Here is a 27,144-nt window from a genome sequence, read left to right as displayed (position 1 = left end):
TCCCTGTTAATAAAGAGATGATAAATAATACTGGTAATATAAATATTGGTGTTTATTATGTACTGTTATATTGGTAATATGAATGAAAATAATTAGATATTCTTCCTTGTGTTCATTTTGTGAAAACCCTTGAGGGGAAACATGTCTTGAATATTTAATGATGCTTTGGTTACTCTAATCAATCTTTTTCACACACACTGTATAAATGACTGTTATTGAGGCAAATGAATTTGATTAAAGCTTTTTAAATGAAAGGCTGTCTTAAAGGTATAAAATCATTCAAATACAACACCGAGATTCAGTGATTTAAATCAACAAAGAAAAAGCTCCTACAGCATTATATCCAGGCACACACATTCCCTAAGAAAGAAACCTCACCATGCCCTTATTAGTATTTGTTGCGTTTAGTCCAGGCAGGGTGTCTACCTACGCAATCAGCATCACAAATCTGCTTTGAAGACTTCTTCGTTAGCCATGACTGGGGTTAGGGACTAATTTAAGTACCACTCAAACCCAGCGAGAAGCTCTCCAGTGTTACTACATCACATTTCTCCAAGAGCTCACTAGGGGAATCGTGTAAAGAGACATGTTCAGTGCTGAAGTAGATGCTAATAAATGCATTCAACAAAAGTGCACCATGTCTGGGAGGGCCCTAAAATACAGAATTGACTCAACCGAAAAACGTCCATGTGATTAATTTAAACAACAAAACCTATAGCACTTGCACATAATGGGAGTTTTTATAACGGTTGACCAATAATCAGGACTGGAAGTAAAGCACTCTATTGAAACGCACTCGTAGCTCAAAGGTTCTCACTGATCAGACAAGCCAAGAGAAATAAACAGGGTTTAAAAATAGCAACTTGTCCACTTTAGAGCAAAAGTGGAATAAGAGCTGAATCCTGTGGGGAGTTGTTTTCTTTTTAATCCTGACCCCCCCGCAGCTATATTTTCCATCTGTGTGAGCCCACTACATCATCAGGAGACTCAAACCTGCCAAACCGTCTGAAGCACAAGCACAGCATTTTTTCCACTTCCTGTGTTGATGATCTAATAGTAGAGTTCTAGAATCAAAAGTGCTTGGTTCTAAGAATAAAAAACATTGGTCAAAGGCGATTCTACCCAAAGTTCTTTTGTTCTTTTCAACAGTTGCTTCTGTAGTGTTTTATGGTGAACTGTAACCAGGTTAATTGTCATTCAACAACTCTGTATTCATCCTAACAAATGTGAAATGTTTTTTTAATGTCTCATAATGCGTTCTATATAGCAGAATGGCTGAGATAATGCAGATATATGCATAATACAATTTAATGGGGCCATGAAATGGAAAATCAAAATGTCCCTGATATTTACACATATAACAGTCCGTCCAGAAAACCACCGCACTTTCGCTGCATAAATTGCAGATTTCCGCGCAAAATATGAGGGGCTTGCATGATTTCATAATCCCTGCATTTTCGTTGCAAAAAAGACATTTCTTAGCAGAAAGTTGAAAGATGTTGCGTTTACTTCACACAAGAGCAGCCATTTCCCCCTGTTGCCATGGGAACGTTATGAAGTGACGTAATTACGCGACGTGAACATCAACGAAAAGCTGCAAACCCCGCGACGAAAAAAAGATGAGAACTTAAATATTCCCTGCACTTTCTGTGATGTAGTATGCTTGCTTATCATAGGAAGTACTAAGAAATGCCCCTGACATTAAGGTAATAGCCTAGTTAGAACAGGGTGTTGGGGAATCACTTTTTTTTTTTTTTCATCAAACAGTTTTTACAAGTTCTCGCAGTTTTTGCAAGTTTCCGCAATTTCAGCGCATAAAATGTCATAAATATCCCGCATATTCCATCGCATTTTTTAAGAAAATGTGCCGCATAATCAAGGATTTTTGCCCGAAACAATCACAAAAAAACTCCGTATTTTTCTGGAAAGACTGATATAAGAGGTTACTTGATATAACTTGATATAAGAAGTTTTACACTTCAAAGCTAACTCCACAGTTTGAAATATGAATTTTTATTTTCCACTCTTCTGAAACGCCAGGATTTGAAATTGCTCTACACACCCCTTATCATACAAATCAAGGTCTATTACAGGGCTGGCCATTTCAAACAACAAAACATACGTCACACAACGGAGTGCTTTTGACAGTGAAAAAAAAAAAAAAAAGTGACAAGGAAAAACATTTACACTTTGTAAATTATCCTCCAGAAACACAATATAAAATTTATTTCATGATTCCCTTAATACAATTTTTCTGAAATATGTAATTGTTGAATTTAAAGGATTTAATTTATTATCCATTTTACAATTTCACATAAACACTGCTATTATGAAATTGTCATTCTACTTCTCAAAAATATTAAGCAGTACAACTGGTTTCAACATTGATAATAATAAGAAATGTTTCTTGAGCATCAAATCAGTATATTAGAATGATTTTTTTAAACTTTTTCTCAGGTAAACATCACACTTCAATCAGATGTACATCAGATACTATATATTGAGTATCTTCATATCAAAATCATACACACACGTCATACAAATATATGCCCATATATACACACACAATACAGTAGTGTTTGCCATACATCTACTCATCAGAAATGTAAATTTTTTTTAAACAAAACAGCAAAAGAAGAAGAAAGAACTATGTACATGTAGGGAGTAGTCTTTCTGTGTATTCTAAATATTAACTAGAAAATGAAATCAGGTCTTCGAGATGTTGCATAGCTGGTCCACTTTTTCCAGCACAAAGCAATTTGTTACAGTTTATGAATTAAAAATGCTGTTATCTTCTCCAATTTCTGAAGGATCATGTGACACTTAAGACTGGAATAATGATGCTAAAAAAAAATCAACCTTGCCATCACAGGTATAAAATCAATTTTCATTACATTTTAGAATATATTATCTATTACTATTCAGATAATACTGTAATAATATTTTACAATATTAATGATTTACTGCATTTTTAATTAAATTAATGTTCCCCAAGCCATAAGTGCCTTCTATCAAAAACATATTTGGGTTTAGTAAGATTTTTTTTAATGGCATTTTGTGTATTCAAAAGTTAAAATTCTACATATATATAAAAATATATCTTGAACTCAGTATTAATCTGTTATTTGACTGATTTATTCCCAGAAGTATACAAAAACAAAAATTCTACAATAGTAATAGATAATAGTTTTTTGGAGAAAGCTGTGAACTTGTTCTCATAGTCAGTCACTCATTCTCTGAGAAACCTGACTTGCTCTGACATCGCAGTGAAACCATGGGAAAACCGATGGAAATTTTAGCACTTTTTTCCTTCATGCCATTTCTTCCTGTGTGTGGGGGGCGTGTGAATTTCCCATAAGAGTCGTGACTTGTGGGTCCCCGGAGTAAAGCACAGAGGTGTTTACATGATAAATGCATCTTGATATTCCGTATCAACTATCCCATCCTTCCTCTCCCTCACTTTCTCCAGAGAATCATTAACATTCATACTCACGCAGCAATTCACAGAAGGAAAAGACAGACTGATGAATCGCACCTTCAAATCGCCAAAAATAACACTCTCAAGAGTAACATATTTTAACACCCAAACACAGATCTTCACCTACTGCCAGAAAGTAACAAGAAGAAAGTGGTATTACAAATTATGAAGCTGGTTTCAGCACCTCTTTGTACGGTAAACAAACATTGGCCAACCTGAGCAACAAATAAACATGAACACTGAATACTTGTTTAGGTCCACATTTAATTTCCAAGATTAACCAATTATCAACAAAACAAACAAAGTGTGTGTGTGTGCGGGGGGGCAAATACTCGATTCACAAAGTAAAAAATATCTCACCAATTTCCCCATGCATCTCTGCTGTCCAACTCCATCCAGGCACTTGTGGTGGATGCCCATCTTGCAGGCTTTGCACCGGAGCCCCAGCTTAGCATTGGTGCCTAGCAGTTGAGGTCATATTGAGTTAATATCAGGTTTAAAAGTCAAAAATATTGAACATGTATTGAACAACTATTTGTAAAAAAACAATGTTATATTGCTGCAAAACAAAAAGTGATCAATAAATACAGGTCACAGTTGGAAATTCCCACATGTGCAGTTTTGCTGTGAAATTCAATAATCCAGAGTAGCAGTTTGTTCTTTTCCATCCACTATTAATTTTTAATTAAATATTATTCTAAATAAATCTTTGTATATTATTATTAAAGGGTTTAAGGGGTGCAATTCTGCAAGTGTTGGTTGATGGTCATCATTCTGGCCTACGTTTCTTTTGCCTAAAAAGAAGATCCCTTATAAGCCGATCATCAAATTATGGCTTCACAGTCCCAGAAACACTTGCAGAATCCAAAATGATTAGTAGTACTGGAAAATGCAGGTGTTAATGCTGTTGCTAAGCTGAACAGAGACAGCAGAACACAAACAATACCCAAGCGTAAAGTTTGAGTACGCATGTACAAGAAGCTATCTAATAAAACAGCACTCTTCTTATCTAACACAGGAATCCTTAATCCTGCTCTTCTATTTGCTCACTTTCAGCATTTGATATCACCACAGCTGGTGCGCAGGACATGCATTTAGAGACACGGTTTTATTGATTTAGACGGTTTATGGATGGACTTCGAGGAAGAATGAAGGAGGAAGAAGTAGCTATGCATGTGTGCTTTGCCTGCTATCAGAATTTGTACATAACATTTTTGTTCATTTGAAAGCAGGGAATGTAAATCTACTCAAAAGTCATTATGTGTAAGCAGTGAAACTCGGAAGCTGCATACAAAATGTAAACAAAATGATAAATAAATTCACCAAGGGACAGCATGTTACAACATCCATTATCTGCTTTTTACAGTAGCAACACTCTTGTGCCATAAAATAATAATAAAATCCTTTAATCCATAAACGCCTCTGACTCCTCTTATTATGATAACTCCGGGTATTGCGTATTTAAATATTAACATTACAATTAAACGTATTTATTACTGCTAGTGCTGAATGCTTTATTACCCCAAAAAATCAGCTCGTTCCCATCACAAATTATGAATCCCTTTAATGCATGCTTCTTTGATGATCTGTAGGTAATGAAGAATTAATAAGGCTTAATTGCTTACAGAAATTAAAAAAGTGCTTTGTGCAGGATAAACATAATCAGATTTTATTGCGGTGAGACAATGAATACTAATTACTGAAAAAAAAGTGTGTTAAAGTCATTAGTCTTTACAGCTGCTTCCCAAGAGCGAGCTTGAGAATAAAATCACCTATTGGTAAAAATCTCAGTCTCTCCCAGTTTGATACCATATCTCAGCAACACACACAATAGCTGTTTTCATTAACTTTAAAGGTACATACACCATGTAACCTTTAGCGGTTAATAAACAAAACTGCATGCCTCTTGCGGAAAAACATTGTAGCCGGAGCTACTTCTCTCAGTTTATGTTTATGAGGAGTCACTCAGGTACTTGGCTACTGTGCAGCAGTTGTTGTCCTGCCAGGGCTAAAATAGTCCAAATAGAAACACTTATTATAGGCATGCTATAGTGATTGAGGATAAGACAAAAAACATGATTTGGAAAATGGATTCATGATGGACTCACTCGTTATATAAACATTTGTAACAATATATATATATCAGCATGCATAGCAAAGCTCTGGAAAATAACAACACACACAGAATAACTTAATCTATATTCTTTTGGCAGGAAATAACGTTCAAAAACAAACCCCTCAATCCCCCGTTGCTTGATATTGACCGCTCTAGTGAAAAATTCTATTAAGCATTGAGGAGCTACTTCATCATATGCATTTCCTGAGAGTGCTGAACAAGTCATTATGAGCGCAGAAGCAGGGAGAGGATGGGGGAGGGTGAAGGGGGTTATCTTATTTTGATTTGGTTTCTAAGGAGTTCAATTCATCATCAAACAGAACAGACTTACCGAACACCTTGCCTGCTCCCCCTTGGCAAGCTAAAAAAAAAAAAATTACAGGAGAGAATCCCTCTTGCATTACAATTATTTCATGTATCATAAAAAATAAAATTGTGGTCACATAAGTCAACATGACATTATTTACAGCTCATTCGAGGTTCGTATATGTTGATTTTTAAAACAAAAAAGTCTCTCTGAACGACGCAGTGTAATAGCCTTAAAGTACTAGTTCACCAAAAAATGAAAATCCTGTCATCATTTACTCACCCTCATGTCGTTTCAAACCTGTATGACTTTCTTTCCTCTATGGAACAGAAGAGGAGAATTTTTACAAAAAAAATCTGTTTTTTTGTCCATACACTGAAAGTCAATGGGGTCCAAAAGAATATTTGACCACAATGACTTTTATTGTATGGGGGGAAAAAACACTGAAAAAATTTTGTGTTTGGTAGATAAAAAATAACAATAAAAAAAGAATAAATGATAACAATTCTCATTTTTTAGGTGAACTATTCATTTAACTACACAAGATCAAAGAGTAGAAAAAATTATATGTTCTTGTTTTTGTTTTGAGTGGCTTTAAGATTTAAAACGATAACTGAAATTATTTTTATAAAGAAATATGAATGTGAAATGATTAATAGGATGAAAACATCAGGTCCCGCTGTTGTGAGAATGACTCATTTGCCCCTGTCTGCTACAACAAGCTGCTTCCAGCTATCCATCGATTAATCAAACATCACATGCTCAGTCCAGACTCTCTCATGCATCCCTGAGCTGATTACTTCAGCCTCGGAAAAAATCTTTAATGCATCTTTAATGCGTTTAATGGTCGCGTATTTATGTGTAGAGTATTTTTTTCTGGGGTCGAGAGATGGCACTGGACAGAACAATTATCATGAAATTCTTCATAATGTAAACAGCCTAGACACACTTTTTAAAGTGAGATCTAGTTCAGGCCATACTTAAATAAAAAGCCTGAAAGAGATATTACAATGTTTTTTTCAAAGTTTTTTCAAAGTTTTAAATGTTTGCTCTTTTATTTTAGGACTTGAAAATGATTTCATCATTCAACAACACTTGCAAAAGCTGCATGAGATGTTATGTGGACTTCATTTCAATGCTGTTAATGTCATCAGTTGCCCAATGGAATTGGAATCCACCCACACAGACAGCCAACCATATTCCCAATATGCTAAGCCTCCTTTTATACTTTGATATACGGCATGGTTTCTGTGTCTTCAGAAATAGATGCCTCTGCTCCATCCAAACATGAGAGAACATCACCATGAAAAATGTGTTGCTCTCCGTTCCAGAAACTGCTTTGTAAATTGCTGACTGACATTTTACAATAAACTCAATACCTAGAACTGTTAACACAGAACACACTTGTTAAAATCTTGTTCTGAAAGAAATACGCAATCAGTTTATGATCAGTAAATATCTTTACAGGTGCACAGCTGACCATTAAACCATTTCTTTACCCACAGAGCTGAGTGGGTGTTTCTTCCATTTTTGCCTTTTAGAAAAGACTCACTTTGCACACCCACACTACTTAATATGTCTACTAACAATGTCCAACAGTGAAAATATATGCAACCAGAATGTCATTTATTTTTGTAAAATACTTTTTTGAATAATTGACCAAAATTACAGCTTAATTGGAAATGATCCCCAATTAAATGAAACTAAATGAATCCCCTAACTAAAAAGGGGCAAAATTGTTGGTTATGGTGTGATTTTTTTTTTTAAAGTTTATATAAACAACTTTCACAAAATAAATATTGAAATGGTTTATGTTTATTTCACTGTTACTAAAGAATTCATATTTTATGATTGATTTTCATACTTTAAGATTGAAAGTCTGGGTCTGAGAACAAAATCAATAAAGTAAAATACAGTAAAACAATACAGTAAAACAATGAAACCTACACAAAGTGAATAATAAAAAATGATGATGATGATGGCAAAAACTAAAAACTGTGTCATAAAAGTGGCCCAACTTAATCACACACGCACGCACACACACACAAACACACACACACAATTAAATACATAAATACTATTTAATCAAGGTGTACTGTTTGACAAGAAAAAAAATAATTAAACAGCTTAGCAACAGGTCAGGTCTCTGTATCTCCAGCTCATATACCAAATTCACCATGCCATTGGCTAACACAAATAACCATGGAAAACCTAGGAATGTGATGCTGAAACCAAGTTAATTGCAGTGTCCAGATATCTGATCCAAATGCTGAGATTTGGGTCAGTGACATGTGGGCTCATATTTAATCAACCTGTAAAGATTTGGGTCAAACACAAGTAAACAGGTGTATACCTGTGGAGATTCAGGTCACACACAGGTATCCTGATATCCGATCCACATGTGGAGATTTCACGGTTAGTTATTTAGTAATGACCCATTAGTCACAGAAGGAAATTGAGACTTGACACACAAGCAGAAGAACTCATAAAATTTCATAAAATTCACCTTCCTGCATGGCAGTAATCAGAATGCTGTGGGATAATGAACCGACAGATCATCCCTCATCTAGTGCTGCGCAAGCTCAGGTTTCTTTACTACAAAGATTTAAAATGCATCATTTGGCCTCTTGAAGTCCTTTTCATGAGGATGTGCCAGGACCACATTTGGAGCCCTGCACTCATTAGTGTGCTCTTCTGAGTGAGTGTTAGTGAGCTAAAGAAGTGATGAGGCCTGACAGATATGCCAGCCACAGCCAGACAAGACGCACTTGTCCTCTCTCTTTCTCTCCCTCATACACACACACTGCACATTCACAAAAACACAAAACACTATTTAATACGTATTCAAATATACTAATATATAAATATATATATATATATATATATATATATGTGTGTGTGTGTGTGTGTGTGTGTGTGTCTGTGTGTCTGTGTGTCTGTGTGTCTGTGTGTCTGTGTGTCTGTGTGTCTGTGTGTGTGTGTGTGTGTGTGTGTGTGTGTGTGTGTGTGTGTGTGTGTGTGTGTGTGTGTGTGCGTGTGCGTGTGCGTGTGTGCGTGTTCTGTTGACCCGTTGTGCAGTGGAATAAATAACGATTTCTTTTCAAACAGGTGGACATCTGTCCGCCTCACCACACACACACACTCACACACACACAAATTGAAAGCTGAGCCACAACCCCTTATTGCCTTCTCTTAGGATAAACCCTGAAAATACCTTAGTGCAGGCTTAGCTGAGCACATACAGTGCTTAGCATAAGTGAACACACCCATGCTAAAGTAGACAAAAAAAGAGGAATGAAAAAAAAAAACATCTTTTGGAAATTGATCTCAATGCCTTAATTAAAAAAATTAGGAAAATTCAACCTATAAAGGACACCAATTTTCTTTGTGAATGAATAGTGTAATGTAAATAAATAAATGTTCTTCCTTAAAATACAGGGTGCATAAGTCAGGACACCCCTATGTTAAATTCCCAGATTCCCAGGCAGGCAGATTTTAAAGGCCAGTTATTTCATGGATCCAGGATACTGTGCATCCTGATAAAATTCCCTCGGGCTATGGAATTAAAATATCCCCACATCACACACCCTTCACCATACTTAGGGATTGGCATGGGGCACTTTCCATAAGATCATCTCTCAAAGCAAATCAAACCAGCTATTAGGCTAACTGAAATAAAACCATGCCAATCTCTAGGTATGGTGAAGGGTATGTGATGATGTGAGGCTATTTTAATATAATACATGAATATTAAAATGAATATTAAATATAATTTGGCTTTTACTAGGCTATAATAACAACGTTACAATATTTTAATGATACAAGTACAAATATAATAAATATTTAATAAAGTGCACATATTTAGCAAAATATATATAGAATTCTATATATAATTTGTCTTACCAACTAACGTGCTATCAAATGGCTTTCCTGAAGTAAATGTAACATTATGTGACAGCCTATTGTTCTCCAGCTGTTTTATTGACCTCTTTCCGCAGTTGAAAAAACTGATTGATCGATATTATGTATATATTATGTGTGACATAAACATTTCGGTATGTTGTACTGTATATTTCAACACACCTATTGTTCATTCATGTTTATTTACTATTAACTAGTAAAATAGTAGCCTAAAAGATGTTTGGTTCACGACCACGATCTTTCGCGTCACATTTACAAGCGCCAAAACGCTATTGTTTGAATTTCGTAATAAAATTGACAGAATCTGAGAGCTGATGATTTGTTTCATATCAAAAGTAACCTTTTCTGTCTAGTCTGTCGGTGTCAGTGTCCTCTTTGCTTTGAGATTTTTCTCTGCGTTAGAAAACGGATGTGTGGCGTGAGAGCGTGTGAAAAGTGTCAATTGCGTGAGTTTCACGCTGAATGATTGAGAGTTGGCACCCCTCCTCTCTCTGAAAGGTAGATTTTTTTTCTGGCCACCAGTTCAGTGTCCGTCTACTCGGCTTCCATCTTCACCTGTTCTCCACACTGCCGGAAAAAGTCATGACGTGACCATACGTGCCACTGCCTAAACGGAAACTGACTGGTCTTCTTTTTTTTAGCGGTGTAGAAAATGGACAAACAGCTCTCAGAGAGAATAGGTTGTCATGTCCACACATGCATTTATTTATTTTAAAAAAAATGGCTGCATTTTGCATCATATAATTGCATAGGCTTGACATCGCAATTGCGATATGATTAATCGTGCAGCACTAATCTCATGGAGTCTTTAACTCATTATGTTGTGCCAATCTATCATTGTTCACTGTTCTCTAAATGGCCAAATCATTGTGTGTTGGCGTCGTCCAAAGTAACAAAACAGTGTCTGGTGGCCAGACAACAGATGGGTAATGCAATATTCTGGATTATCCGTTCAAATCGTTCATATTGTCGTCAAATCTAAAATCATTATGTTAGGGATCAAAATATGCTCCTCTTTCTAAACAAGCACAGCTGTGTTTGTGCGTTTCCTGTTTAATGATACTCTTGAGCCTGTCATCGGTATATAAAGATAAAACACATCCTCTTACCTACAATCATGTGGTTGCAGATGTCACAGAATTGTGGCTTCTTGAAGATGTGTTCTAGAAAGGTGTGTGCATTGGAGTCCGTCTGGCGGGGGGCACGGGATGGAGAACAGATTGTGATGGGTAGGTTGCCCGGGATGACGGTGGGCAGCGGAGGAGGTGGTGGAGGAAGGGACATCGCTGGGGAGGCTGAGACGGACATACCGATGGTGCTCAGATGACCTGTGCTGCTGCTGACATCCGAGAGCAGTTCGGTTTGAAACTTCACATCCTCGATCGGCCTTTGGAAAAAATTATCAGCGCTTTTGCTGCGAAGACTCTTGGTCTTGAAGGACAGTGAACGCTTTAACCTCTGCAGCTGAAATAAACACAAAAAAGAGTAAAAAAAAAGAAAAAGAAGAGGCATCTTTTAATGGTCAACTCCATATGGCGTAAACAGCCCCCAAAACATTATACTCTGTGAGTGGGTAATTTTTGATGCTTGCCAGGTGTCAAATGAGGGCATTCTCTCTGAAACAACCTCCAGATGATTATATGATCTCTTCAGACATCATATGTTAACCCAACCTCAACAAGGCTAAAATTACAGATTATTTATGTTCATGTAACTCACTGAGCTTAAAGGAAAAAATGAAAAAAGACAAAGCAGAGAAGGATGGGCTGTCATGTCTCTTGGTACGTAACCTCTTTGTGCGGGAGCACATTACCCATGATAGCAGTCATACACTGACAGCTCTCTAAATTAGCTGACAACACCCACCAGGATTATCTTTGCCTACTAAAAATGTCCTCTAGGACACACCAACCTGCACTACTTCCTAAGTACTGTGCACAGGAACGCAATTCAAATCTGAATAAAAATGAAAAGTGGCCAACAGTAAAGGTTAGACAAGAGTACTCATACATCTTAACAGACTTAACGAATCTTAAATATGTTTGAGCTTTACTTTCTCCTCAAATATTACCAATATATGAACAAAGTGATAAATGGGACACAAATAAACATATTTCTAAATGTAAGGCTATAACCATATATTTAGGATTGGGGAGACCAGTATAGTAGTTTAAAATAAGCATGAAATTCAAGATGTGATAGTCTTTTCTTCCCTATTATGATGTATCTGAGTGAAATGGTTTCTGGAATGAGAAAAATGTATGGAGGGATTTGATTGGATCGTGGAAGTTGAGCGTTGCTAATAGGGATGCACCGAATGTTCGGCAAGCGAAATTATTCGGCCGAAAATAGCAAAAAAAGCACTTTCGGTGTTGGGCCGAATAAGTAAAAAGACCGAATAAATTTGACCAAACAATGACGTTTTTGATGACGCAATCAAATAGTAACCAGCGTAGAGTGAGAGGTGCGCGCTTTATAAATGCAGCAAACATTCCCCCTTTGAGCAGATAACAAAAGAGCTCCTCTAATGCATCTGTGGCAGACGTTATACCCTTACTTGCAGCACTAAAGTGTCTTTTAACCCTCTGTAGTTGACAAACGCGGTGGCGCGTTTTGCTGGATTTTTTTCACATAGCAGCAAAATAGACTTAAATACTCCGTCATTTATGGTCATACAGACTTAAGAAATATGAAAAAATAGACTGATAAATGTCTACTTGTGTCCACTTACAATCAAAACAAAACTGTGCTTTTGTAAAATAAAGAAAATAAACAGTGTATGCTCTCTGCCTGTCCGTCTCCGTTAACTTTTTTCCTGGAGCACGTCTCTAAACTTAAAAAAAAACTCAGCCAATACTTGGCACACAGGCAAAGGCAAAATATCTTTATAATCATTTTTAGTCTACTTTTAAATGATCCAATTCAAAACGAAAACAAATATTCTCGGTTTATGTAATCTGTATGAAAAGAGAGAGATGTCAGTCGTCCTCAACTCCTTATCTGCTAATCGCCACGGAGAGCGTGCGCTATATTGAAACCCACATGATCTGAGGCAAATCCATGCAAACCTGTCAACGCCCATGATAAAGTGTATGTAAACCGTAAAAGTAGGCTTATGTCTAGGACAGTTATTCATTTGTTGTGGGTTCATCCATATTATTTTTGCACTTTTCAATGCACTTTTTTAGTTACATTCTTTCAGCAGTCAGTTATAGGCCTAACATAGGCTATTCAAGAAGGGGGGCTTCAAAGATGGCCAAATACAAATATATTTTTTATTTTACTAATTTATTTATTTTAAGTTATATTGTGCTTTGTTTAAATAATATCTGCTGGAATGTTACAAAAATTCAGTGTTAAATAAATTGTATTTTTGCAATTCGATTTTTTTTTCTCTGAAAAGCAAGACAAAATAGTACAAAGCACATTTTTACTATTTAATTAAATGCAATGGTGAAAAAATTGGCAAAATAAATGGAAAAAATGTGAAACACCGCGTTCGGTATTCGGCCTTCGGCCAAGCGTTTCATTATTATTCGGCTTCGGCTTCGGCCAAGAATTTTCATTTCTGTGCATCCCTAGTTGCTAACAATATGGACAAAGATCCGTATGCCATTTTGCAGTCAGTTGTGGAGGATATTTAGCCCCACACTCCACAGAGAAACAAAACAGGAAGAGAACAGACAGCACTTCGAGGGGAGGGGAGGTTGAATTACGAGAGCAAATGAATTTTAAAAAAAGAATATATGTACTGATAAATCATTTCTAATAAGCCCTGCCACATTCTGTAAAAAATCTAAGTTTAAATTTTGATTTCATTGTGACTAAAAATCTGCCAGTATAAAAAAATAACTACAATTATTTTATATATATATATATATATATATATATTCAGATTAGTAGTTGACATACACACACATATATATATATATATATATATATATATATAACTATGGTGCACCTGTGCAGTGTTCAAGAATAAGGATTTTATGGTTTTGTACTTGAAATATATAAATATACACACTCAGAAAAAGAGTATCATAAAGAAAGAAACATCCTCTCACTTTCAACTGCTTTTTTCAGCAAATTTTTAAATATTGATTGTAAAAAAATTCAACAAATGAGACATAGACTGAAATTTCACAGACATTTGACAAACAGAAATGGAATAATGAGTCCCTGAACAGAGCGGGGGTCAATATCAAAATTAACAGTCAGTATCTGGTGTGGCACCAGCTGTTTAAGCTCTACAGAGCATCTCATCCTCGTGGACTGCAGCAGATTTGGGAGTTCTTGCTGTGAGATGTTACGCCACTCTTCCATCAAGGCACTTGCAAGTTTTAAAAGATGTCTGGGGGAAACATATGGATACATGTGTTTTGGCACTGCAAGGACAATCAGCTGTCTTTCCTCTAGCACTGTCTAAGGCGTCTAACATTACGGCATTGCAGTTTATTGTTCTGGCCACATCTGCAGTCCTCATTCCTTCATCAGGTCTATGTCATGTTCAAGCAGGTGATCAGAGACCCTGGGCATCTTTCTTTTGATGTTTTTCAGAGTCAGTAGAAAGCTCTCTTTAGTGTCCTAAGTTATTGGAACTGTGACCTTAATTGTCTACAGCATGTAACAGGGCTCTCAAGTGTCACGCATTGATAGTGACAGTCACTCATTTCGGTCTTTTGTAACACACTCCCGCCACACATGGTATTTCACACGCGGAAAAACTATTTATATTTAATTCGCGCACCGCCCAACAGTCAACAAATTTCTCTGGCCGCGCCACTCTCACTATGGAACCGGCAGGAATCAAGCACGTCTCCCCTGGAGTTCTTAGTCGAGCCTGCCACTTATCAGCCAATCAAAAAAAAGAAATTGTCTACACAATAGCCAGTCAGAAAATAGCACTATTGTATCTGGGTAAGATTTAATGCAACATTCAATGAAAAAAAAGCATATCCTGGAATTGTTCACGTGACTCTGCTACAACATCTTCCTAAAGTTTGGTTCACCCACACAGTGGAAACCACTGGAGCTCCGGGCATCACTTTGAGTCCAGAGTAAGTCATGATCTCCTGTTTTAATGTAACAACAAATTCACAACTTGATTGACACAATGACAACTTGACTGTTGTTAGAGAATGTTTCAGTTTTTCACGAGTGTCTGTAACTTAGCCAACAGTTTTACTCTTGCCTGTCTTCAAAACTTGAGAGCCCTGCTGTAAACTGTTAGTGTCTTAAGGACTGTTCCACAGCTGCATGTGTAATTGTTAATGTTTCATTGAACAAGCATGAAAAACATGCTTGTTCTATTAAACATTAAGGGTAAAGGAAAGGGTAATCCCTTTCCAATAAAGATCTGTAAAACACATTTGGATTTTACATAATTATCTTTAAAATACAGTATACTGGAAAAGGACGTTTCTTTTTTTTTGCTATATATATATACATATACAGTATATATATATATATTAAAATGATAAAAAATAATTTAATATTAGCATAGCAAAGAATGTGGCAAAAATGTATAGGGATGTATACTTATTAAAAAAGTTTTCCACAAAAAAAAAATTACTTTTTTCTTTTATTTGCAGTAATAACTTAAATTATACTGGACATAATTTATAGCTCTAATATAGCTTTACATTCACAAGCACACGTTTGCTGGAAAACAATGACATAATGCAAATTATTATATGACTGGTTTATAATTTTTGGTTTTTAACTGACGCTTTGAAGTCAATTCTGCAATTCCAGAACAGAGAGCAATTCCGCAATTCCATCAGAAAGCTTTCTATTTATTTTGCGAGGTATAAAAACACATGTACAGTACAAGATCAACAGAACTAATGATCAAAGCAAGTGATTGTTCTATCTGCTGGCTCAAAGAAATAAAAGCCCTTTGCCATCAGGCCATCTTTATTGCTGAACCCTAAGTGTGTATGTTTGTTTATACGCATTTAAGTAAATGCATGTGTGAAACAGAGAGAGAGAGATATGGCCCATTTGGACAATCCTCTAACGTTATGTTTCCACCAATCAGAATAGAGAATCAGTGCAGTGTGTTTAGTGAGCTGCATGCCTGGGTATGATGATGATGGTGACCTATTGATCTTTAATGCCCAACAGAGAGTGATAAATCGATTAGTCCCGAGTCCCAAATTGCCGTTTCTGTCCATCATCGCTCATAGTTCACTGTCAACTTACAGACAATGTCACTTACAAGCAGCTTTTCCACCTGAAATCCCTGTAAATTGCATCAAATCAATTGCTGATTTGCTGAATTGCTGATGAAAAAAACAAGTGCTGTTGGTAAAAAAATGGTTAGAAGTACTTCCTGACATTTACAAGGCACTTGCTTTGTGACAGAACAAACTGTAAACAACAGGCTATCAAGAAAACCATTGCCTTAGTTCAAGTTACACTTTGCCTGGCAGTTGCAATAAAATTAATGAAACGGGGGAAAAAATCAATGATGCCCGAGACTACAGCTGACAAATGTACGTCTGGGTCTTTATTTCAAGCTTTTGAGGCTAGCTTCCTCACATATTAGAAATTAAGTATTGTCAATAGATGATTCCTCCAGTCTTTTGCACTGATTCAAATGGTTAATGAGGTAAATGTGACCCAAAATATGATCATATGAGCAACCAGATAATTTGAAGAAATTTCACACATGAAGTTTTGAATTTAAAATGTAATGAATGTGTCTCTAGCAAAAATAATGGCCAGTACTTCAAGAAAATCACAAAACTTCTACATCTATTAGGTTTTAATTCTGCTGCTGTCAGCACCAAATGCTTGTCCTGCTCTACCCTGAAGGACAACTATGAAAGATGGAGCTGATTAAGGTGGAAGTAAGGTATTTTTTGGAACAAAATGATGGTATTTAGCGAAGGAGAGACTTTTTCAAAGGCCTGCTTTTCTTGTAATTGGCTACATTTTCATCTTATCAAACACAAATGAACACAAAGCAATCAGACACAAAGTAGAGAACAGAAACATAGAGATTATAATTCACTTTGGGTTTTAGTCATAAAAGGTGTTTCTGGATCCATTCATGGTGCCATGTGCACATGAATATGTTAATAGGGACAGAAATAACCAGATCTTGGTTCAGTAATTCAAATGAGATGCTTGATAGCAGATTAGCAAATAAAAGCCCTGATACTGAAGAAATTCTGATTATTATGTTTCTCTCTAGACGTCATTATTACCCTATAACCGGGTTCAAACAAGGGATGTAAAACCCTGTAGGATGGTCTTACTTCTCACTAAAAGCTGTTTGCTTCTTGGAAATCTGTGAAATGCAACCAGCACTGGAGATTATGAATATATGTTTTCATTCAATTTGCATTAATGTCTCCCACTCCCATTAACCACTAATGAGTCATATTCCTTTAGCAGATTACATTCTTGACATATTCTTGAATGCATTTTATATGGATGCCCAAAATAACTGATATGAAAACTAGCCTTTAGTCATAAATCAAATATAATGTGGTTTCAGATTTTTTTCTATTTCAAAAATAATTTCTTTTAAAACACTTCAACAGGACTTCAGTAACATAAAATTGTAAGTGCTCGAAGTAACAGCACTGTATGTACTATACAAATCACTCAAGACTCTTCAGTGAAGAAAACATTTAACTCCATAATTCAGTGATTAATGTACAAATTTAAAACATTCACACTCAGACGCTCAAACAACATTTACGGAGAGAAGGGAAATGACACAAAGTAATCAAAATAATAAATCAGTTTCTGAATAACTATACATAAATAAATAAAGTACAACTGTCTTTCAGGACTTATCTCTACTGATTCAAAGACAATAAATATGCAAAATTCCCAAATGGCATTGAGCTTTAAAAGCACAGTGACCCGTCCAACATTTCCGGGCTGAATGTAGAACTCAGGGCCATGACCCAGAAAAACAGATGAGCTCAAACTCAGGGTTAATGTTACAAAATACCACCAACTACAACCTCATCTTAAATCATCCACAACAGATAGACATCAAGATAATACAAGCCATATACAGAAAATACAGCCGTATCACAAATTCCCCTTGAAAAGCTAACTTTAACTTGTGCTTACAAATAATATCATATAACGGATGTTGCTAGAGTATGGGGTTGTTTAATAATTAGAATTATTTTAGAGATGTGCACAGTGTTATTGGTAAACACAAAGCAGCAGATGCTTAATATTAATAATATAAAAAAATATCATATATCATTTGAATCAAATATTTATTCTTCTTTAATAGGACAGGTGAACACCTCCAAAAATGTACAGTATGAGAGACTGAGTAATGTCGTAACACATGGGCTGCATCCAAAAATCACATACTCTCTTGAGTAGGTACATATGTTGAACAAGTAATTGCATCATTACCGCTAAAAAGTATGTTCTATAGTATGAGTGTGTGTAATATGGGTGTAATCTGGACTTACTACATTTGCCATGCTGTCATTATCAAGTGACCTACCAGCATCAGTTAAGTCGCTTCACTGCCATTCACAAATCCTCTCCTGTGCCCTCATGGGATAGGAAAAGTGTTCATCATATGCACACTTTTGAATCTCACAGGAAGTAGTAGGTCATCCAGGTATCTTTTGCCTACTCTTTTATGAGTACTGTGAATTTGGACATAGGCCTACTTATTTTGTCAAATAGCCTACTACCATTGTTGGAAAGTATGCGGATGCATTCATAATCAGTATCATGTATAAGTTAACTTTACAAATAAGATACAGGGGAGAAAATTAAGAAAATTCCTCTGTGTGAAATCTAATCTATGACTTCATATTTGCGATCATGTTAATGGATGTTAAATTACAAAACTGTATAATCTAAACAACTGTTAGCCTTGCTTAGCCTATTTGTTTTGCTATTTAAATTAAAATGTAACGTATTTGTTTACCATTTTGAATAGAAATTTTTCAAATACAACGAGGGCGAGCGAGGTATCGGGGTGACATAATAATTATCTGAACAATTAAATTTAAGTAGCCTACCATGTAAATTCATGCACAACATTTAAAAAGTCCATTATGAATGTTAACGCGCCCAGTGTTACAAGAACTAGTAACGTCACTCTTTGTATTTGACGCTTATTTACACAATTAACACGAGGACAAGTGGTAGAGAACTAGCCTCATTTGCAGCAGACGAGTGAATGAATATTATTAAGAATAATAACGAATATTATTAAGAAAGTTTGACACACATAGCGTCAAAAACAGACGTCAAAAACAGACGCTAAAAACAACACACGCAGTCTCTGTTGACAGTAAAAGTGTGAAAGGACTCGTAAACTGCGCACTACACATACATCTCTGTCGGTTTGCTGTGACTGATGTTATTATGAGATATGTGTGTTTCAAACCTTTGACTCCTGTTGGCTGATGGATGTGGGGGACTTTGGCTCACGGTGCTCCCGTTCGTTTTCCTTGCCCATCGTGTCCTCCTGAATCATGTTCGCTGGCGGAATCATGTTGATAATAACAGTTAAACAGCACCAGTCTGTCGGGTAGCCTACGTCTGGATGCCAACGCGCTCTACATGTTGAGTTGAGATGGAAGTTGTGAACAGCCGAATTAGCTGAGAATAAATGGTCTGAATATAGGCTACAATATCGCACTCGTTTATCGACTTTCCATCAGTTTGTACAATGCATAGTGGAGACGCGGTCCGCTGGAGATTAACTCACTTCATTAGAGTCAATATAGTCCAACTCCAGCAGATTGACTGATCTGGCTGTCAGGTTGTGGACTAGCCAATCAGAACCGAGTAAGGGAGGAGTTCAGATCTGATTAATTCCCATCCTTATTTTAGAAGGGATTTTTTTTCTGGGTAGACTAGCTGTTGTCACCTCTATTCTTATCTTCACATTCATCCATAAATTGTGAGTCTAAAAATAACCGTGTTAACAGTTAGTGGTACTGTATATTTCTATTTCTGGAATGAATTAGGCTATTTGCACTAGGGGTTTGGGGAGGATCTGCCTTCCAAATTAAGGCTTAAGCATTGGAGGAATAAAAACATACGTTTGGGGTGTCAAAAGGATAGCCTATTCTATTTAGGCCTATACAAATAGCAAACGTACGAAAAAGCTCTACAGCCTATAATCACGCGCTACAGTTGTTTGTCACTTTAAATGTTTGCTCTTTAAAGCAGGATAAATTTGCTAGTCGTGAACAGAATTTGTATTTGCCTAAGGATAGCAACAGTAGTTTGCGTTAAAACGATCAAATAAAAATATTCATTATCAAAATGTCATTTTCACTTTTTAACACATCTAGCCTATATATTACAAGTTTTGTTTTAAAAAGTAGCTAGCCTACTTTAGACGTTCGGCTCCTAAAAGCTATACAGAAACCGTTAAACACAATGTTTGGATAAAGACAGAAAACAAATTGACTATGTAAAAGGGTCAATATATATTTTTTAATCTACAGATGTGCCACCTTTGCACTGCATAGGCAGCACAAAAGCAGAATCTGCTAATTAATGTTTTAAAAACGATACTATGAATATTAAAACATGAATTTAATGGAAATAAAAATATATTACATATATATATATATATATACACACACACACACACACACACATAGCCTATATGATTTTAATAGGCTTAAAAGGGTCACAGACCTTACCTGCAACTAATACTGTTTGGAGCATCCAGGAGCTTTGTATATTGTAAATATCTTTTAAAACACACCACATTCTGTTTAGTCAAGGTTGTTGGTCTGATTAATTCCCATCATTATTTAATTAGTCTCACCATATGTGTGCGATTCTTCTGCATCAATATCCTATGAGCTGTTGGAGGCATGCATGGCTCACAAACATTCTGCTGTTTTCATTCATTAGAAATCAAATCCAGTTAATCCAATCATTTATATTTATTTGGCCAAAAATAAGCAAGAAATTACCAATTTAATGCATTATAGTGGCATCAGATTTTTTTCTTAAAAATCCATCAGTTGTGATGGCAACAGATGGCATCTCATTTATATGAGAGGAAGAATAAGAGAGCTGTGCAGGAGAGCGAGGAAGGGCTGTAATTTTCACTCCCAGCTGCAGAAGAGCATTGAAGGCCACGGGGAAGGAAAACAGGGTCTTAATTATAGAGGACAGAAGGGTTTTACTCTATTAGTTCAAGTTCTCGCACAATGACACAAGTACCAGCATCACCATTTTCTCGAGATTGAAACTTTAATCAGTCTTAATCTGACTGCTGTTAAATCTGAAATATCTTATTGGCTATGCCAGATACATTTGTATAAACTGATTTGTAATTCTCTAAAAAACAAAAAAAACTTCAAATTTATCTTTCCTCTGAGGAGAGTAAAATTTTCAACTTAAACATAATGGCTCAGACCCCATTTGTATGTGTTAATTAAGAGTCCGTATAGGTTAAGCCAATCACAGCAGATCAATTCTAGAATCACAAGAATTAACGAAGGAGGATATCTATTACTTCAACCAGAATCAAACATTTATCAGGGAATCATGATGTACTTTTCAGCTAATGAATCATTAGCTGTGAACACACTTTAGTTTCTTTCAGCAAATTCCTCCCCAGTCTAAAATAAGGCTTCATCTGTTGGTTACAATATGACATATTGTCATAAAAACACTGCTCAAACATTTTCCCCATGTGCTGAGCCTTATATGATCAGAGGCTGATTTGGCATTGCTTTGAAAATAAAATGGCTCAGATTCAATTAGGTATCAGCTTTGAGATCCATGCACTTCCTTCTGAGCAGTTACCTTAAAATAGTTTTGATCCGTCTCTAAATATAACTATGGCTCACGTATATATGGATTCAACAATATCTTTTCTTGTCATCTGTTTTACCTCTGATCCCTGCTAAGTTTAGCATGTGAATAATGGACTGAGGTAATTGCGCTTGCTGCTTGTTTGTCAGATGACTCAACAAACAGAGAGAGAGAGAGAGAGAGAGAGAGAGAGAGAGAGAGAGAGAGAGAGAGAGAGAGAGAGAGAGAGAGAGAGAGAGAGAGAGAGAGAGACAGACAGATATCCATGACACTGAATATTTAATGGAATCCCACATAAAATGTGAGAGCAGAATCATAAAACAGGAGAGGATGAGTACAGTATCTTAGTCTAATGAGTATCCACACTCTTAAATATCATACTTATGTTCCTCATCCTCAAATCAGTTTAATGTGACATGCAAATTATGGTCATTTACTTTACAGCCTCATTGAACTGACACTCTCTCTCTCCATGCACTGTTGAAACACAAACAGAGGGAAATCTTAAACTCTCAGCATAGAGTGTGATGAAACTGCTTTCGGGGTTTTCCATCTGTTCTATTCGAAGCTCCACATGAATCATGGAGTCACAAACATAAAAGCTGCAAGATTTGTTAAAATGCCCTCAAGAGAAAACACGCGCACACACACACACTATGGAAGTGACAGTAATGACATTTTACGCTAATCGTTTTCACCAGGGCAGAAATTGAACAGGTCGACATGCTTCTGCTCTAAACACTTCTGGATGAAACTATAGAATTAGGCTACATTTTAAGGTAAACATAAAGATCAAATTTCACATGCATATCAGTATGCCAACAGACCACAAAATGCAAGTTCTGTGTGCAACAGTTACAACAATTTTCAGCCTGAAAAAAGTCTTGTTTGTTTATATCTTCATCTTTAAAATAAAGGTATATACGTATATATAAAATTAACAGCTATCAGCACCAGTCAGGTCACACATTCAAACAGTAGATCTGAAGGTACAGAAAAAGAGCAATACTGCAAAAACAGCAACTCCACAAACATCTCTACAACACAAGCCCACCACACAATCCAACGGCCTCAATGCACAATAAAAACCTAAACACACACCAAAACAACCCCAACACACAATTAAAGAAACTGAACACGCAATTCAACACACCATATCCTCTATTGTAGGTGAAGGTGTAGCTTGTGCGTAGATGAGAGATCAAATGAGAAACTGTCAAAGACATAGCAGATATTACTGGCTCCACCAGAGGGCGCTAGACTTTCAGGCTCATTGACCCACAACAGTATGGAATTACTTTTGTGCCAATAATAATGAATGTAACTTTTCAAGAAACTCATGAAAATATAAATTGAAACTGAAAAAAATATCTTTGAAACTGAAAAAGAATAAATCGCTTACAGACACTCACATTCAAACATGTAAACACAACACTGACGTCTTCACTTCCAAGTCACGAAGCTGTCAATCAAAAACTCAGTAGCCAATGAGAACACACTGCTACTAGCCCCGCCCCCACGAGAGATATGTGTCATACCTGCGAACGAAAACGTCTCCGGTTACTTTCGTAACCTCGGTTCCCTGAAAGGCAAGGAACGAGACATTACGGATGTCGTATATGGGAACTCCTCTCATCCTTCACTTCTGCTGAAATCTTATAGCAGAAAAAAAATCTCATAGCAGAGCTGGCCAATTGACGCAAAATATGCAAATACTGACACCTCGTAGCAGTAATAAGCAAGTGCAGCGTCAATTCCTCTTCAGAATCGAACAAAAACGCTAAAACAATAGCGAACACGGCGGCGAGCGTAATGTCTCGTTCCTTGCCTTTCAGGGAACCGAGGTTACGAAAGTAACCGGAGACGTTCCCTATCAAGGCTACGGAACTTCGACATTACGGATGTCGTATATGGGAACTGTATAGAATCCCGCCGTGGCAGCCAAACAACCACTGACAACAGACCCAATACGAAGACCGCCCCCCCAGTATGCAAGCATCTGATAGGTCGAGATTGACCAATAGCGAGCCTCTAACCTCTGATAGGCCCAAAGGGACCAATCACAAGCTCACAAAACACTGCCAGAATTTGCATATCCCGAGCAGTATAACCGGGGGAAATTTGCACTGTCGAAAAACAGGGCAATAACCACAGTAAGAGAAGGCCAACGCATAGCGGTGACAACAGTACAAACACACAATATAGCACACAGAACAACTCATAAGCAAAGCGCAGAGCAGCTCTATACAATGCTGTGTGTGTAATCAACTCACCGAAAGCACTCGAGACGCTACAGATGGCAAATCCAGCTTGTAAAACCTGGCAAACGTGTTCTGAGAAGACCAGCCAGCCGCCAGACATAAATCCTGAATAGACATACCCTTAGTCCAAGCCCACGAGGAGGCAATCGCTCTAGTCGAATGGGCCTTGACGTTAAGGGGGCATTCTTGCCCCAGACAATCATAAGCCAAAACAATAGCGTCCACAATCCAGTGAGCAAGCCTCTGTTTAGAGACCCCCCGTCCCTTGTTGCACCCACCAAAGCACACAAACAGCTGGTCCGATTGTCGAAAAACGGCCGAGCGAGAAATGTATTCTCTGAGCGCTCTGACTGGGCAAACAGCACTCTGAGCAACCGAATCCTGCGAGGTTGATGGCTCAGTGGACAAGGCAGGGAGAGAAACAATCTGCGCTCTGAACGGGGTGTTGAGCGACTTAGGAACGTAACCCGGCCTCGGTCTGAGAATTACATTACAGTTTCCCGGTCCAAAGCGAATACAATCTTCACTTACAGAGAAAGCCTGTAAATCCCCAACCCGCTTCGCTGAAGCGAGAGCGAGAAGCAGTGCTGTTTTAATTGATAGCTCTTTAATGGCAATCGAAGCTAAGGGCTCGAAAGGCGGTCGCGACAAAGCTTCTAAGACCAACGTTAAATCCCACGGCGGCACCGAAGGCGGCCGTGTAGGGCATAATCTCCTAGCTCCCTTGAGGAACCGTGTCACCGACGCATGTCTACCGATAGACTGTCCGTCAATAGGGGGGTGAAACGCGGCAACAGCGGCCACATATACCTTCAGAGTGGATGGTAGGCTCCCTTCATCCATCCTGTACTGAAGGAAGCGTAGAATATCCGACACAGAGCTGTTCGCTGGGTCTATACCGACATCCTGACACCATTTTGAGAATACACCCCACTTCAGAGCATACAGGCGCCTGGTACCCCGCTCAGCGACCCTGCAGCGGCCATACATGGAGGCTCCACAGCCCGGGGTTGGGATGCCAGATCGTTCCGCTCGCCTGAGACAGAAGGTCCGTCCTGAGCGGAATCTCCCATGGCTGTCCTGCCAGTAACTCTACCAAATCCGCGAACCAGGGCTGATTCGGCCAGTTCGGGGCTACCAGAGTCACCGCCGCCTTCTCCTCCCTGATTTTGCACAACACCATGGGCAAAATTTTTATCGGGGGAAAAGCATAGAGACGAACTCTCGGCCATCGCGCAGTCAGCGCGTCCACCTCCCGGGGGGAACGAGACAGTGAGAAGAACATCTGACAATGCGCGTTCTCGCTCGTCGCAAAGAGGTCGACCTCCGCTCTGCCGAAACGATTCCATATCAGCTGAACCGTCCCGGGGTGAAGCCTCCACTCCGCTTGGGGAATCCCACTTCTCGAGAGCATATCCGCCCCGCGATTCAGAACGCCGGGGATGTGAGCCGCTCTCAGCGAGAGGAAAAACCGGTCCGCCCATAGCAGAAGGGATTCCGCCTGCCTGAATAGGGCTCTGGAATGTACACCGCCGTGGCGATTTATGTACGAGACCACGGAAGTGTTGTCGGTCCGAATCAACACATGCTGTTGCTCCAGCCGAGACCTGAAGGCTTTTAGAGCTAGAGAGACCGCTTCTAGTTCCAGACGATTTATGTGCCACTCCATCTGCTTCCCTGACCACCGACCCGAGGCGGGCTTTCCCAAGCAGACGGCTCCCCATCCGGTGGACGAAGCGTCCGTCAGGACCTCCACGCGCCGCGTCACTATGCCCATAGTGGAGCCCTGAGCTGAAGAGATCTGGATTCTTCCACGGGGCCAGGGCGCGGGCGCATCCGCGGGTGACCATAATGCGCTTGTGGCCAGAATACCACTCGCTCGGGAGGACGCGCGTTTTCAGCCAGTGTTGCAGCGGTCTCATATGCAGCAGCCCCAGATGACACACCGAAGAAGCCGCTGCCATCCGTCCCAGTAGCCTCTGAAACTCTTTCAGTGGGACAAGCCTGCCAGGTCTGAAGAGACCGAGAGAAGAACTCAGAGCCTCCGCTCGCTCTGGGGAGAGGCGCGCTCTCATTCTCCCCGAATCCAAGCACACTCCCAGGAATGTTGTAGTCTGGCTCGGTGTGAGGACACTTTTCTGGACGTTCACCCTCAAACCGAGCATCTCCAAGTGTCGAAGGAGGGCTTCCACATGGCTGACCAGCATTTCTCTCGACTGCGCGAGAACCAGCCAGTCGTCCAGATAGTTCAAGACGCGCATCCCGCTCGACCTGAGGGGTGAAAGTGCCGCGTCCACGCATTTCGAAAATGTTCGGGGAGCTAGGGCTAGTCCAAACGGGAGCACCGTATATTGGTACACCGAATTCTCGAACGCAAACCTCAGGAATCGCCTGTGACGTCGCTTGTGACTATCTGGATATGAAAGTAAGCGTCCTTTAAATCCACTGAAGCGAACCAATCCCCGGGGCGAATTTGCGCCAGGATTTGCTTCAGAGTAGTCATCCTGAAAGCGCGCTTGTGAAGCGTTCTGTTGACGGGTCTCAGATCCAGAATGGGGCGGAGACCCCCTCCCTTCTTCGGCACAACGAAGTAGCGGCTGTAGAATCCGCTCTCCCGCTCCCTCGGGGGAACCGGTTCTATAGCCTTCTTTTCGAGCAAGTTGCACACTTCTTGCCTCAGCACATGAGCGTTTTGGGGCAAAGTTAATGACTGAATTACGCCGCGGAAGCGGGGTGGTCTGCGTTTGAACTGAAGTGTGTACCCGCGCCGAATTATATTCAACACCCACGGCGAAATGCCCGGAATAGCTTCCCACGCTGCCTGAAAGCGACTGAGCGTGGGCTGATCTAAACCTGCGGTCATCGCCGCCGCGGTCATCGCCGCTATGCGAGGGCTGGGAATATTTATTGACCGTGACTCTGCGCTGCTCGAAGGCAGGGCGGGTAACACAGTGTGTGGTGCAAGAGGAGAAAAAAGCTCTCTTTGTGAAGTAGTGATCTGCTTTATTTTTGAAACAACATTTACAACATTCACACAACAACTGCACGCGTCGCTCGCGGAACGCTGAGGGACCAAGTGCATTAGAGCGCGCCGCTTGGACGCGGGGCCGACCTGGCGCTCTCTTCTCCTCTTGCCCGAGCGGTCAGGACGACTGCTTGGGCCTCGCAGGGGACGCGGTGGGCTTTCTGCGCGGGCTCCTCTGCGTCCTCTTGCTACCCGCTCCCTGCCACTGGCCGCTACGGCCTCTACGAGCATCCGGTCCCGGGC

The 27,144-nt window shown here is 38.9% G+C and overlaps 1 protein-coding gene across 2 annotated transcripts in view; it reads right to left on the bottom strand.

Moving 5' to 3' along the window:
• The window catches only part of stac (SH3 and cysteine rich domain), a 29,762-nt gene extending 10,084 nt beyond the window's left edge, over positions 1 to 19,678 (bottom strand). The window contains exons 1-4 of one of the 2 annotated variants that reach the window (XM_077239603.1): positions 19,214 to 19,678; positions 10,932 to 11,286; positions 5,926 to 5,955; positions 3,839 to 3,939 (exon numbers count right to left, since the gene is read on the bottom strand). In XM_077239603.1, the coding sequence (XP_077095718.1) occupies positions 3,839 to 3,939; positions 5,926 to 5,955; positions 10,932 to 11,286; positions 19,214 to 19,321 (594 nt within the window). In that variant the 5' untranslated portion in view covers positions 19,322 to 19,678. The remainder of the gene's footprint in view (positions 1 to 3,838; positions 3,940 to 5,925; positions 5,956 to 10,931; positions 11,287 to 19,213) is intronic. The other variant, XM_077239604.1, reaches the window with a different exon arrangement.
• Between the last annotated feature and the right edge of the window lie 7,466 nt (positions 19,679 to 27,144).

Source organism: Siphateles boraxobius, unplaced genomic scaffold, assembly GCF_051911475.1.
Source record: "Siphateles boraxobius isolate OS27281-9 unplaced genomic scaffold, OSU_SipBor_1 22, whole genome shotgun sequence".
Lineage (NCBI taxonomy): Eukaryota > Metazoa > Chordata > Actinopteri > Cypriniformes > Leuciscidae > Siphateles > Siphateles boraxobius.
Note: the sequence above shows the minus strand (reverse complement) of the source record. Positions and strands in the feature narration are given on the sequence as shown.